General features: G+C 41.8%; 3 protein-coding genes across 3 annotated transcripts; 1 reads left to right on the top strand and 2 right to left on the bottom strand.

Moving 5' to 3' along the window:
- Positions 1-1,386: 1,386 nt before the first annotated feature.
- On the bottom strand, positions 1,387-8,415 carry LOC308280365 (little elongation complex subunit 1-like). The gene is made up of 7 exons (XM_080720628.1): positions 6,486-8,415; positions 5,416-5,581; positions 4,808-4,968; positions 3,846-4,036; positions 3,335-3,435; positions 3,139-3,237; positions 1,387-1,846 (listed from the first exon to the last, which is right to left on the bottom strand). The coding sequence occupies exons 1-7, from the start codon at positions 7,917-7,919 to the stop codon at positions 1,665-1,667; spliced, it is 2,334 nt and encodes a 777-aa protein (XP_080576754.1). The 5' UTR covers positions 7,920-8,415; the 3' UTR covers positions 1,387-1,664.
- Positions 8,416-8,421: 6 nt separating this feature from the next.
- Positions 8,422-10,413, bottom strand: LOC308298691 (uncharacterized protein; the record flags this gene model as incomplete). The annotated part of the gene is made up of 6 exons (XM_080742333.1): positions 10,311-10,413; positions 10,127-10,210; positions 9,541-9,947; positions 8,946-9,299; positions 8,524-8,660; positions 8,422-8,455 (listed from the first exon to the last, which is right to left on the bottom strand). The coding sequence occupies exons 1-6, from the start codon at positions 10,396-10,398 to the stop codon at positions 8,422-8,424; spliced, it is 1,104 nt and encodes a 367-aa protein (XP_080598459.1). The 5' UTR covers positions 10,399-10,413.
- Positions 10,414-11,631: 1,218 nt separating this feature from the next.
- On the top strand, positions 11,632-12,813 carry LOC308298680 (kelch domain-containing protein 3-like; the record flags this gene model as incomplete). The annotated part of the gene is made up of 1 exon (XM_080742322.1): positions 11,632-12,813. One exon carries the CDS (start codon positions 11,632-11,634, stop codon positions 12,811-12,813), a length of 1,182 nt encoding a protein of 393 aa, XP_080598448.1.
- Between the last annotated feature and the right edge of the window lie 2,016 nt (positions 12,814-14,829).

Below are 14,829 nucleotides of genomic sequence, written 5' to 3'. Positions count from 1 at the left end.
CCCCTTCAGGCTTGACTGATCTGGACAGTCGGTGAAAATAGCAGATTTACAAGCTCACCGCACGTGCCATCGGCGGCTCGTCGTGAGCTTGTAGATCGGCTATTTTCGTATAAATCATGGCGTTATCGTGATACAATGCGAGTTAATTCAAAAAAGAACTTAGCAGTGATCTGGCAATAAGGCCTTGTTCGTTGCCAGCATTTTATGTGGGCTCACGATGTCGCAAACAATTACCATTTTTTATCAATTAAGCACAATTTAACTTAAGTCTTTCATTATAGACTGCCAATGCAATTATTAGTCGTCAGTATGTTAGAAAATCACCCACTTTTGTTTACACCTGTAAACTTGTGATGTGACATTAAAGATTAAATTGAAGTTAAATTTGTTTATGCCTGGAATCAGTGGAATGTATAAGTGACCATAGGAAAATATTTTCTGCATGGAAAAAGTGGGTTAAATGTTAGCACAATATAGTTTAATGATCTTTACATTTTAATGTGCAAAATAAAAGGATCCTCTAAACAGTTTACTATACAATTTTACAAACTGTAACTCTGATTTCTTTAATACAAAACATTTTGTATATTTACAAAGATTTACATAAACACAGTGCACAAGCAAACAAACTACCATAGCACATTAAAGTATTAGCCTACCAGAAGCAAAAGTTTAACGATTTTGCATGCAGTAATTTTGGCAAATAAGGGCCAAATGATTGATGCATTGATTTACAACCAGAATGTAGGATTCAGTTGGAACATGTAATCCGAAACTTGTATTAATGTGCTTAATGATGAATCATTCAAACAAACAATCAGTGAACTTAGATCTTAAATTTTCATTCCAAACAATGTTCACTATTTGAATGAAGACAAACATCTGACCTGATGAACCACTTACTAAAACAGAAGTTACAAAAATACTTGGTGCACTCTTATTTTCCCTCTTCACCATGTCTTCGCCAAAAATAGCCGATTTACAAGCTGACAACGTATCAATGCGTTGTCAGCTTGAGGATCAGCTATTTTCAGCTAATGTTCCCCCCAAAATGCTGGAGTTCAAGTGGTTAAAGAGAAACGTGCCGTAGCATATTTAAACCCCTGTAATAGAATATCACTCATGTCTCCCATCGTCACGTCACACTTATGTAACACTGAGGTTTGCTTAACCACTTAAGCCACAGGTTTAAAGTCGTTACAATTCTGACTCTTAACATTACCTTTTATTTTGCTCCAATAGATACCATCTTAAAATGTATAATTTTCCAACCATTGTTGCATTTATTTTTATTCCAGTATTTAGTCAAGTTCAAGGAAAATGAAATGATGTCTTAGAATGTAATTGCTTGAGTAAAGGAAGCCTAAAGCTTAAAGTTACGTAGTCCATACAGGCCTTTTGTCCTAAGAAAATGTTAAGACACAGCAATTCTCCCCATACCTGTATTAAGCACCTAGAGCTTTCTAAAACAAAAGTCTAGGGAATACCTACAGTATAGTTGTATGTTTTACCATCAATCTCAGCCAAAGCAGTTTTTTAAGGTTGGCATTTTCCAGGATCTTGAAAAAATAACAGTCAACAATCATAGAAGAGAGGACAAAAACATTCAACCTCTCGCCAATGCAGGTGTGTATGCATTTATGTGAGCATCATGTGCATCTTTCTCAGCTCTTAACATGTCTGCAAACAGAAGCTATCTGGTTGATACAACTGGTGACAGCCGCAGGGACGCTCTGAGTCGTTTCTCCTCTCCACTCTGCCAAAGCTTCCAGGGCTTCCTTGGGGTTGCTAGGAGAAAGGTCATAGACGCAATAGACAGCCGCTAACTGGACCTCCCATGGTACACCTTGATGGAGGGAGGAATAAAACGTAGTTAGCCACATCCAAAAGTTCCTCAATCAATCTTTATCTCCCAATCTCAATACATAGTGTCAGCCAGACAATGATGGCGGACCCTGCGATGCCTTTCATATAAAAACATTCAGCGAAAATAGCAGATCTACAAGCCCTCAAGAACAGAACGGCCCATAGAAGGAGATATGCACATGTGTTGTGTTTGATACGATGCAAAGTGAGCACCGCTCACTTTACACAGGTGTGATTTTTGGTGAAGAGATTTGGTGTAGAGGGAGAAAAGGAGAAGACCAAGTGTAGACATGCGTTATGCATTGTGAGCTTGTAGATCTGTTACTTTAGGTGAAGAGATTCACTGACATATGCATATCAAGAGGATATTTTTCTCCCACTCATACAGACAGACAGGGAGAAGTGATGTAATCATCGGTCTGATTAATGGCAAACAGTAATTTCAGTTTCAAGCCATGTTATGGATAAAATGCATGTGTGGGTGGAAAAATGGGGCCATCTACGGCTGTCCCGATTGTGACATTTAAAGGAGCCATCGTCAACTTTTTCTTGGAAAACGGACGCCAAAATAAAAATAATGTCTCGAAAATATGTTATAAAAGCTTAAGCTTCATATATGTGTTTCTATTCAAAAATGACCACAAAAAGCATAAAATAATGATAAAATAATCATTTTGGCCATTGTCAGACTGACTTTGTTTATATCCCTTATCAATCCATATAAAAGAATAGAAGAGGGATATAAACAAAGTCAGTCTGACAATGGCCAAAAATAATAATAAAATGGTGGAAATAGACGATTTACAAAAGCTTACGTGATGCGTTGTAAGCTTATATAGATCTGCTATTTTAGCTTGTTTTATATTTGAAAATGTATACATTGGAACGATTTCCACAACCTATTCATAGATTCCGTATAGTGTCATTGTTTGACAGCACAATTGTGAATTGTCAGTGTATTTTGGATTCATGTCAATTTGTGTTTTCATATATTTAACCACTTACTAAACTTGACCTTTCACTCTGTACTTAGTCTGCTCTTTTTCCCCTCTACACCAAAGCTCTTTGCCGAAAATAGCCGATCTACAAGCTCACAACGCCTTGCAGCGCGAGGCGTTGTTTTTGGCTAAAGTTATCAGAATATGGACACTAGGGTTCAAGTGGTTAATATAATCAATCACTCAAAGATTTGGAGGACCCCCTGTAGTAACTCTGAGGACCCTCTCGGGGTCCTGGACCCCCTGTTGAAGACCCATGGTGCACATTACATACCTTCTGCTTTTGCATGCCTAACAAACGTGTTGATGACTCGGGCGACAGTTATCACAGTGGATACACATTTTTCCTTGATTCCCCGTTGGCCAAGGCGTCCTGATAAAGAAAAAAAGGAAGAAAGAAAATTATTAAAAATTATAACCAAATTAATTTCTATGATAAACAAAAGGTCAGTTTAAATAAAACAACTGACCTATGAGTCTGAGGACAGTGGAAACAATCACATCAGTGACCAGCTTCCGAGGCTCTTTGCTGTGTATCACCCATGTGTGCATCAGTGGCCACAACTCTTTGCTGTAAAAACAGATATGGTCAGAACTGGTCCAGCCTGGTTGAGACAGATGTTTTCAACTCCTAAATGTGTCATTATTATTCATTCAATTTAATTTAATGTATGTAATATTTATTTATTTTTAAATGAAAGGAAGGACAAAAGCAGGGAAGTGGGTTTGTAAGAAAGAAAATTAATTACTGCATCCAGAATTTAATTTAACACATATCTATCATGTAAGAAAATAGAAAACCCAAACATAAAAATACGTCAGGGAGAGGTCTGCTCAATGTATTTACCAAACAAGAAATAAGATCACTAAAGTGGATTTTTTTTGCACACCGGTGTCATGCATCACAAATGGCTGTGCGACACATTGAGGTTGTAGATCAGAAATTGTCATTGCGTAAGGTTGAAGGAAACCCATTCTTACGTCAGTATATTCTCAAAGGTCCACCTCCATGTTTTGTGTGTACAGAGAAGATCCAGCGTGAAGACGTGCTCCCAGGCGTCCGTCCCCAGGTCATTCCCAAACCGACTGTGTTGTTTGAATGGCAGATTCCCCTGAGTCCGCATGCTATTCATTGTTCTGGAAATCACCTGGTCGATGTCTCCAGGTGGGCTCTTCAAGAGATACAGTAAAAAAAATCATTAATGTACTGTACAAATACAATGAAGGTCAGGAGCACAATTAAAAGGAATTGTGTTTGAAGTACACAGTCCCGGTATTGCCATCGCTAGGGCTGTCACGATTATGACATTTTACATGACGATTAATTGTCTCTCAAATAATTGCGATTAACGATTTAATTGTGTTTTTGTCGTTGACAATTACATTTCTGTTTGGCTTGTAGGCTTTGAAGTTGCACATGGTAGGTATGACACAAAACCTAAATATACAAAGAAATTAAGAACATATTTCACAACTTTACACTTTAAAAGTGTATAGTTGATAGTGGAAATAGCCGATCTACAAGCTCATGGAGCTTGTGGATCTGCTATTTCCACTATTTTTTTAAAGGTTTGAACATATAATAAACATCTTTCAACAAACATCTTTCAACAACGATTATGACGATTATCACAAAATAATTGCGATTATGTCAAATAATTGCGATTATGTCAAATAATTGCGATTAGACGATTATGTAATAATTGTGACAGCCGTAGCCATCGCTAGGGTTGGTATTGCTCAGGGGAAGTATGGCCCTTAAAAATATATAAAATGCTCTTGGGATTAAAATTGTGAAAAAGGACACTGAAAGGTAGGGAAATAAAAAAAGAGATCAGTTATATAAAGGGACAATGAAATCAATTACCAAAAGACAAACACCACACACAAAAAAAGAAAAGAAATCTGAAATGCAATCTCTCCTTGGAAGAGGGAGGTTTTACCTTCTCCCAGCCAAGGTAAGCTGAAAGGCAGTTAAGGACCAGTCCTTGTGCTCTCTGTTTGGTGACAGCATGTATTGCCTGACACAGACGGCTCTTGTGTGAAAGTACACTGGGCCATGTGGTTACTATAAACAGAATAAGCTTAGCAGCATCCGGAAAATCTGTAGCAGTAAAGACAAGAATGCAAAAAGCAAGCATTACTGTAGTCACACAGGCTATTTCTCACTGTTCACCATGCATGGAAAGATTGTATAATAGTCGATCAGTAATCAATCCAAAGCTCCATTTTGCAGATTTCATTTATTAAATAGGATATCTTTCAGAAAAAGAAAATAAGGTAGATAAAATGATTTATTGTGATTTGGTGTTGATATTTGAAGGTGGTAAATCTAAACAGAATCCAGCCATAGAATATCAGCATGTGTTAGCAAACATTTGAATTTCTGTCGAATCCCTTATGCAAAGAGAACCCTTGCGTAGTTTTATTTTTATTAACCAATCCAGAACATGGCAGATTCAATTTAGAACTGAAGAATTCGCCTTGGAAAATAAGAGGAAAAATAAAGTCTAGAATAGATCAAATCACATCAACAATATCCTGTGTTTACCTTCTCTCAGGATGCTGTATGCCAGAGTATGAGCCTTCTCCACATCTCTCCTCTGTCGACAGATTGCTGTATGAACCCTACACAGGGCCTGCATGTAGTCCCCACTGAGAGTCCCTCTCTCTGTTTTCAGCTTGGTCAAGATGGATGAGATCATATCATCGCCTAACTGGTAGGACAAAAGTTACACAAATTCATATTGGGTGTCATTTCTTTTTATAGTTTACTGCACACTGAACAGCAGAAATAAAGTGATATATAAATGTATCCATAACTCATAACTCTCCCATAACTCTGTTGCAAAGAGATTAATTAACACAGGGGGATTTACTCCCTTCTCCTTCATGCATGTTCTCATAAGAAACTATGCATTATGCCATATTTAAGCATGACAAATTAACTAATACATAATCCAAACACAAAATGTGTTTTAAACATTGGATCAACTTTCAAATGATGGAGTAAGAAGATCTAGCAACACTGCTTTGGCCTTGTCTGCTTAAAGGGATATTTCACAAATAAAATAAACATTAAACAAATGTATATAAAATAAATGTATGTATATAATGTGTGAGGGGGCTGCAATTTTGCCATGACTTATTAGTTATATATTTGTTTAATGGTTATTTTATTTGAAAGTGAAATATTCCTTTAAAATGTGTTGCCGACCGTTAAAATAAATAAAATACATAAATAAAAGTACCCCTTAAAGCAGCACTATGTAACTTTTATTAATGAATAAAATGTCTAGGCTAATTTTCCAATCTGTATGGTAAAGTATGTTAATACAATATTACTCATACAACTAGGGTGGTTGTATTTTGTTTCCCTGCTCTTCTATTAAGTCATTTAGATCCTGTCAAAGGTCATGTCTCACCTAGAGACAGGATCGTCATCTGACACAAATACTGACCTGATGGTCAAGATTCAATTCATCCCCTTAGCAAGTAGACAGGCTCCATTAGCTCAATGGTAAGAATTTCAGCACTTGCAAGGGAAACCGGGTTGAAATCCGGGGTAGAAGAGTAAAGTTACATAGAGCAGCTTCAAGGCCCCTTCAAGCACAGACTTACCCAACTTATTTGGCCGAACTCAGAGATGACCTCTTTCTCCTCGTCTCTCAGAACAGGCTTCTTGGACAGGTGCCCCACATTCAAATGGCTCTCGATTGCAGGCAGCAGATCAAAACAACAGGCTTCAATTTTCTCAAGGGCTTTGACTATCCGCATCTTACTACCTTCCACTGATAGGCAGGCCTTCTCATCGGGTCCCTGAGACATGGAATCGCGAGGTGAAGCACTTTCGTTAGGGCTACCTGGGGCAGAGGGGTAGTGCAACCTTCGGGTAAGACTAAGAGAGCAGCCATCTAGCCGTCGCCATTTGGAACTTTTGGTAAGAGGCGGCAGATCCACAGCAAGTCTCTTCTCTCCTTTCGCCTCTGTCTTGGTGAAGGCTGTTGTAGAGGAGTTGATGAAGCCAGATGATTGACTGACTGTCGCTGTGGCCATCGTCCCGCTGTCTGAAGAACATATTGTGAGACCGACATTTCCCCGGAGGATGCTTAGTGTACGGGCGCGTGCGGAAAGTTCAGGATACATGGTATCAAGCATCCTCATGGAATTTTCCTGCGATGGGCTGGAGGAAGAAGGAGAGGAGGAATTCAATGTGGATGAAGGCAGGCGACCAGGAACGGGTACAGCATGTTTTGGAGTGGCAGAACCAAACTGAAGTGGGGACATAGGAACTCCAGTTCTAGGCAATGATTGCTGACTGCCAGGTTCATGGAAGATGAGTCTGGACCGAGGCGGAGTTGTGTGAATCACGGTAGGAGGGGAAGGCAGGTTCCCCATGGGTGAGGGAAATGAGAGTTTTCCGATAGCCTGCTTTGGATTGATTGGCTTAACCATCCTTGGAGGTGTTGCGCTTAGAGGGGCTAGTAGAGGAGGAAGTGGAGGGCCCATTTCAGAGCGGAGTTGGCCTATGCACTGTGATTGTTGTGCCATAGAGGACATTTCTGCAGGTGAACCTGCTACAGTACTGCCCAGAATCCCTGGTTTAATAACTGGACTGAGTTGCTCAAGCACAGATGGAATTGAATCTGTAGTTCCATTTGTGGGAGTGTGAACCTGAGTTTTCTCATCAGGTATGGAAAAAATTGCCATTTCAATTTGAAGTTCTTGTACTTCCACCTTGGGGAGCAGACAGTTTGGACTTAGTTTCCTGCATAAAGTATGTAAGCTTTTCTTCTGGGTTGGACTTACTGTTATAGAACTAACTGACTGTTTTTCGGATGTAGTTTTAGAGTCTAATATGGCATCACTTTCATCAAGTGATGCTCTTTCATCACTAATACGGATTACCTCAGAGGGTTCTTGTACTTCCACCGTGGGGAGCAGACAGTTTGGACTTAGTTTCCTGCATAAAGTATGTAAGCTTTTCTTCTGGGTTGGACTTACTGTTATAGAAGTAACTGACTGTTTTTCTGATGTAGTTTTAGAGTCTAACATGGCATCACTTTCATCAAGTGATGCTCTTTCATCACTAATACGGATTACCTCAGAGGGTGTGACATTACAAATACTTTCTACTACAGTATCCTCTTCTAACGATCCTCCAGTATCTCCTTGAGTGTGAATGACTACTCGCGATTCTGAGGTAACCTTATCCACAGAGACTGCTCTTTCAGCCTCTACAGTGTTAGATGGACTATTAATGTCTGAGGTTAATGAGGATATCTCAACAAGGACTACTATGTCTGATGAAGAGGAAGATGATGTCGTTGATAGAGCTTCAGAACACTGGTTTTGATTAATATTCGCTTCTGTATGGTGTATTTTGCTTTCCTTTACAGTCCTGTCATTCTGCTCACGTTGCTCAAAATGTTTGGGATCATTTGCACTGGAATTGCATTCCTCCTTCTGTTTCACTTCCTCTGGAGATTCTTCAGTCTGTGTCAGAGGTGAAGAGGATTCTAAATGATCGCTTGATGCAGCTGTTGCCAAGTTTGGTTCAGGTGTGAGCGGTGAGTGTACCACAGTCGTATCTATTGGTGGCATAGAGGGTGGTGCATCCTCCATTATGATGTCTTCTTCTGTTTTCCCTGGAGAGCACATAATCTGATCTAGACCAGAGGATTCAGGTGCTGCAATGAGCAAAGAATCCTCTTGTTGAAGAGGAGACTCATCTATAGGTTTAGTGAGGCACGCCTTCTCTTCACTATCTGCCTCCAGCAGATCAACATCTCTGTCCTGAAAGACATTGTAAGGAATTAGAAATTGAACTATGATACATTCACATTTTTACTGGCTTCTGAATTTGTCTTTCAATTGGTCAAAAAAGTACTGTGGATTAAACAATCATAAAGTTTCAACCAATATAAGTATAATTGTAGGTGATACCATCATAATCAGCCACCAATCAGTTAACAAAGACTGAAATCTGTACTGTGTATTTTGCTTTCTTTTAAAGTCCCACCATTCTGCTCATGTGGCCCAAAATATTTGGGATCATTTGCACTGAAAAATGCATTCTACCTTCTTTTTCACTCCCACTGGCGATTCTGTAGTCTGTGTCAGAGGTGCAGTGGACTCTGGATGATGGCTTGATGCAGCTGTTGAAAGGTTTGGTTCAGGTGTGAGCGGTGAGGGTGCCACAGTCTTATCTGTTGGTGGCATAGAGGGTGGTGCATGGTGGTGGCTTGACTCCATCATTATGATGTCTTCTTCTGTTTTCCTGGGAGAGCCCATAGTCTGATCTAAAGTTAGACCAGAGGATTCAGGTGCTGCAATGAGCAGAGCATCCTCTTGTTGAAGAGGAGACTCATCTATAGATTTAGTAGGGAACTCCTTCTCTTCATTCCCTGTCTCCAGCTGGTCAACATATCTGTCCTGAAAGACATTGTAAGGGATTAGAAAATTCAATTATTATAAATTCACATTTTTACTGACTTCTGAATTTGTCTTTCAACTGGTCTAAAAAGTACTGTGGATTATAAAATCTGAAAGTTGCACCCAAAATAATTGTAAGGTGATGTCATTATAACACGCCACCTACAGGTATCAATGAACAAAGACTGAAATACAAAGAATAAACATCAATTCAAATATAATAAATGTAATGAATTGTTACCATGCTGGGGATCGGTGATAAACACTGAGGCAAAGGCTTAAACAAGTCCAATATCTTCTGGATGGATGAACCACATCGAGGCGTCTCAACATTGCTCTCGTGCATCCGAGTACTCGACTCGCTGTCTGTGCAAATTGAGCTGTCTTCTGTCAAGTGTTTCTTAGATTGATCCTTTCCTTTTTTTGCTGTGTGCTTCTTGCCACCTTTATGTTGCGGAGAAGATTGGCTCTTAATGATTTGTATCACAGGTGGATTGTGCCTCAAAGGTGAATAAACATTTGTAGTCTCCAGGGGGTGATGGTGGGGTACAAGGAGTTTGCCAGGAGCAGGCTGGGATCTCTCACATGTATCCAGCTGAGGGGGGCTATTTGCTGAAGAAGAGGTGCATGTAAGCTGGCAAGTGGCCTCTGAAATAACAAAAGACAGCACAAAGCAAACAGAAAGCCATTGGTTGGGATGACATTTTCCATTGTGTGTATTAAGGTTGAGGAGGGAATCAATGGTTTTATGTTTACAAGGGCTAGTGATATATAGGCAATGGTACTACTATAATACCAGTCAAATATTGAGAATAACAATGCCTTACCAGGGAAGTGCAATGTGTTTGCAATCTTTGATTTCTGAGGCTCCACACATTGCCATAGATTCTCTAGTAGCATCCAGAACTTTTCTGTGGAGCACACACAATATCAATGATGCTCGGTAACGAAGACGATGAGTGAGATACTGCACATCCAAACAACCAATCTGAGGCTGAATACTGTACATACCTTTATCTACTTTATGTTCTTCAGGTGGGGTTGCTTGAGTAGATGTGCTCTTACATTCTGTCCAAAAACAAATAATCAGTGTTTGCATACATCCTAACAGAGAAGAGACTGTAGTCAAAGACAATTGTGTGTGTGTGTGTGTGTGTGTGTGTGTGTGTGTGTGTGTGTGTGTGTGTGTGTGTGTATGTGTGTGTGTGTGTGTGTGTTATTCTTTGAGCGGTGCTATCCGCTACCAATACGTGACTTTTTGTGTATGTCCATGGGGGATAATACCTATTTAATTTCTCCATTAGACAATTTTAGAATGGAGAGGTCTGCAACTTTCCATTTTCTGATTGGGCAATATAATGGATTTGAAGATTGGTCAAGCTTCACATGACATAATAACAATAACAATGTATATATAATATAAATAGGTAAGACAGAATTCTTCGGGAACAGTATTTTCTGGTGTGAAGTGTGATGTGAGCACCACTCATTTCACACTGGTGTGACTTTTTCAAAATTAGATTTCATATTATTTCATAACCCCTACAAACATGAAATGTGTTTTTGAGCGGAGGTCCTGGAAGGAGCTATGCTCCAATATCTGGCTTTGTCCGGTTCCCTAAAAATGTAAACTGAATCGTGGCCTACATCTGGCCTAAATCTTGGCACAAACACAAAGTTTGTTGTACGCCCAGGGTCCCATTGGCCAGGCTTCGCAGGACACGCTGTGATTGGCTAGCAGGACGCTTGATGAAATAAAAAAAATACAAAATTGAATGGCCAATTTTTTAGTGGCACCAGTAAACCAAGGCCACTGCTATGCTGGAATGGCTGCACGGCACAAGTGTCACACAAAGGTTAAGTCGATGTGTTGAGTTAGCCAATCATAGCCTGGTATGGCCAGACTAATATCACTGTGTAAAGATAGAGGCCTATTAGTCTGGAACTTCAGGTGAGGCATTTGGTTCCACTCTCAGAGTTAAAGATCAATAAGGGTCCATTCAGTTCCACTTATACACTCTGAGTAACAGACCTGTAAGGGTCCATTTGGACCCCTGGTGGTCCCCAGACCTCATATTGAGAACCAATGGCTAAGGTGATCAATTTGACATATTAGCTAAAGGTTAAGGAATCGGAATGTTCAAGGGGGAACCGTTCAAGGAACACGGCATCCGTTGAAATTCCAACAGGAGCCCCAACCCTTATTGGACAAACCCAGCCTAGTGGCATCGCGGATTGGCCAGGCTTCGCATGGCCTTCGTGTCGACTATTAACAACATAAGCGATAGAACGGGAAGCACTTGTGTTAGTTTGCTGCTGCTGTCGTGGTGAGATGTTACGCTGGACGGTGCACCTCAAAGGAGGGCCCAGGAAGACGCTCCATGCTGCTGTGGCAGTGGGGAACAAGCTGTACTCGTTCGGCGGCTACTGCTACGGCGAGACCTCCAGCTGCAGGATGGTCCAGATCGACGTGCACATCTTCAACACACTATCCCTGCGCTGGACTAGGTTGCCCCCGGTGACAACCACCGCGAGGGGGGAGCACCCCGTCGAGGTGCCCTTCATGCGCGTCATCCACACTGCAGTGCTGATCGAGGACGCGGTGTACGTGTGGGGTGGCATCGTGAACATCGAGACGGAGCAGACGGCCAACCGTGTCATCACCATCATCCGGGGGAAGGACTGCAACACGCTGTACGCCTTCAGCGTCGACACCCACCGCTGGTCCGTCCCGGAGGTCTGTGGGACAGCCCCCGGCGCCCGCTTCGGCCACTCTGCCTGCGTCCTAGGGAAGGCCATGTACGTTTTCGGGGGGTTCAACATGCGGGAGGGGGCCACCAACGACGTCTACAAGCTGGATACCGCCGCCATGGTCTGGTCTCTGATCGACACAAGCGGCACTCCGACGCCCGTGTCCGGCTGCCACTCCGCCACAGTCATCGGGACAAGGATGTTGGTGTACGGCGGCCGCGGGGACCAGGACGACGTCATTTACAACGACGTGCGGGTGTTCGACACGGAAACCGGCGGCTGGCTGGACGTGCCTCGTCCTGCGGAGCCTCTTCCGGAAGGACGCAGCGGCCATTCGGTCTTCGCTCACAACGGGGAGCTGTACGTGTTCGGCGGCGACAACTTCCCCCTGGACCGGACCTTCAGCGACCTGTGGAAGTTCAACCCGCAGAGCCTCTCCTGGAAGGAGCTGGAGCCCAGGGGGAAAGGCCCGCGCTCGGCCAACTGCAGGATGTGCTGCTGCATGGTGGGAGACCGCGTCGTCCTCTTTGGAGGGTACACGCCCGACGACCTGTACGTCTTAGACCTGCGTCCCTCTTTGAAAACGCTGTGCAAGCTGGCGGTCATCGAGCACGGCCTGGAGCACTCTGGGCTCCCGCACGACATCAGGTGGGAACTGGCGTCGATGACCAGCCTGCCGGCTGCAAAGGCATGCAACGGAGAACAGGCTCCAGGCAGTGGAACAGAAGAGCAAGAAGAAATGGATGAAGATGGAAGCCCTTAAGAGATGTAACAGACGAGATGGAAGCCCTTAGAGATGTAACAGACGAGATGGAAGCCCTTAAGAGATGTAACAGACGAGATGGAAGCCCTTAGAGATGTAACAGACGAGATGGAAGCCCTTAGAGATGTAACAGACGAGGAGATGGAAGCTCTTAAGAGATGTAACAGATGAGCAGATGGAAGCCCTTAAGAGATGTCCACTTCACTCAGAGCACAGGACTGTGCTCTGTGGTTCCCACCAGGAACTGAGCAGCATCATACGTGAAGGATAGAGAACCATAGATCGTAGATATAAAAACCTAGGCACTTTCTTCGCCGCTGCAGTTCATTGGAGCGACCTGTATCGCAGAGAAGGCCAGAAGTGTAAGTGACTACTGGCCAATCACAGCGATCACAAACAAACGTTTACATTGCCAAAGCGAGTGCCTCTGATTGGCCTACGGAACGTCCCCTTCTCTGTCGCATGCGGAAGCGTGCTTTGGAATTCTGGAGGCTTGCCCATCAGTACTTTTTATGTCTATGTAGAAAACTACCAACTGAACTGAGCCACAGCAGACACGTGGCAGCAAAGAAGATCTCTATGAATGGGAACCTAGTCACCCAACTGCACTCAGTAAGGACTGGGTAAAACAGGAAGGGACAGTTATGGAACACTACAGGACTTCAGGTAACGGAGGTTGGTAATGGAGAGGAGCTGGAGAAAAATGACCACGAAGGTGGAGACCTTTGTGTAGGTAGGTGTATGTTCTTTTTTTCTAACCACTTGAACCCTAGCATGCCTATTCTGAGGGGAAAATTCGCAACGCACAACACATTTCATGAGATTTTAGGCAAAACACTATAGTTCTTGCCCAACTTTATTCTTTATATAGAGTAATAACATTTAGCCAATGAGGAAGCAGCCCAACCCTATTCTTCTTTATAGAGTAACTTTTAGCCAATGAGGAAGCAGTGTTCTCGGTGACGACACCAGAGGCAACATTATAGAGTAAACCTAAAACCCCAATCATCAAGGACGATGATACACGAAAGAAGAAGCGGGAGGATTGGTCAAGCTTCACGTGACCTCACGTATAGCCTATTAAAAGGCAACCACACAAAGGACAACTTTGGTTTCATATTTTAGATTGTATTGTAATAAAAGAAAAGTGTTAAAATGTTTTCATTTACTGCTTTCTATTGTTTTAGCGATTCTTTGATTACGGTAGGTGCGTACAAGTGGCTAAATAGGTATTTTTAGATACAATAAGCCCATTCCCAAGATGCACCTCAATCTTTCATGGGCAGATGTGACTTATAGGGGCTAGTAATGTTACTGTAAATAGTAATAAAGAAATTGCCGACTTATTGTGTCTAAAAAGACATATTTAGCCACTTGTACACATGCCCCCACCCACCCACTGAAATCAAAATCGCAAAAATGATAGAAAGCAGTAAAATGCACTCATCTTTTCTTCTAATTGCAATCGATTGAACCCTTGTGATAAGAAAAACGATGTCCTTTAATAAAATTAATTCATACATAGCACCGCTCATTTCACACTAGGTGTGATTTTTTTTTATTTCTCCTTGATCCAACAGCAGTGAAATGATGTTATAATGATGTTATTCATGAATATTACTCAATATTCTTACCTTTAATTCTTTCTCGCTCTAATCGCCTCAGTCTGACCTAGAACAAAGAATAAAGCGGTCAAATCAAATCAATTGTATAAGCATGATTGATGGGACATTAAAAGAGATTGAGAAAAAAGATTGCTGTACCTGAAGGTCCTGCAACTCTCTCTCTAGAAAAATCTTGTCTCTCTTCAGTTGGGATATTTGATCACTTTGATGATGATTTGATTCTGGACAAATAAATTAAGACCACGTCAAATGGGTGCTAGCCATATTATACATTAAGTACACTCAATTAATCTCTACTCATGTGCAAATTAACATTTTGCGTTTCAGCAATATAATATTTTAACACACTGTTTCTCAATGCCTAGTCCGAGGCCCACCAGGGGCCAAGTGG

Source organism: Nannobrachium achirus (assembly GCF_963921795.1).
Source record: "Nannobrachium achirus genome assembly, chromosome: 2".
Lineage (NCBI taxonomy): Eukaryota > Metazoa > Chordata > Actinopteri > Myctophiformes > Myctophidae > Nannobrachium > Nannobrachium achirus.
Note: the sequence above shows the minus strand (reverse complement) of the source record. Positions and strands in the feature narration are given on the sequence as shown.

Coding starts and splice junctions, on each gene's coding strand:
- LOC308280365 (XM_080720628.1), bottom strand. CDS start 7,919: ATGTTAGACTCTAAAACTACATCAGAAAAACAGTCAGTTACTTCTATA. Junction 3,436..3,845: donor ACCTTTGAGAATATACTGAC/GTAAGAATGGGT, acceptor CTGTTTTTACAG/CAAAGAGTTGTGGCCACTGA. Junction 1,847..3,138: donor TAGGCATGCAAAAGCAGAAG/GTATGTAATGTG, acceptor CCCTCCATCAAG/GTGTACCATGGGAGGTCCAG.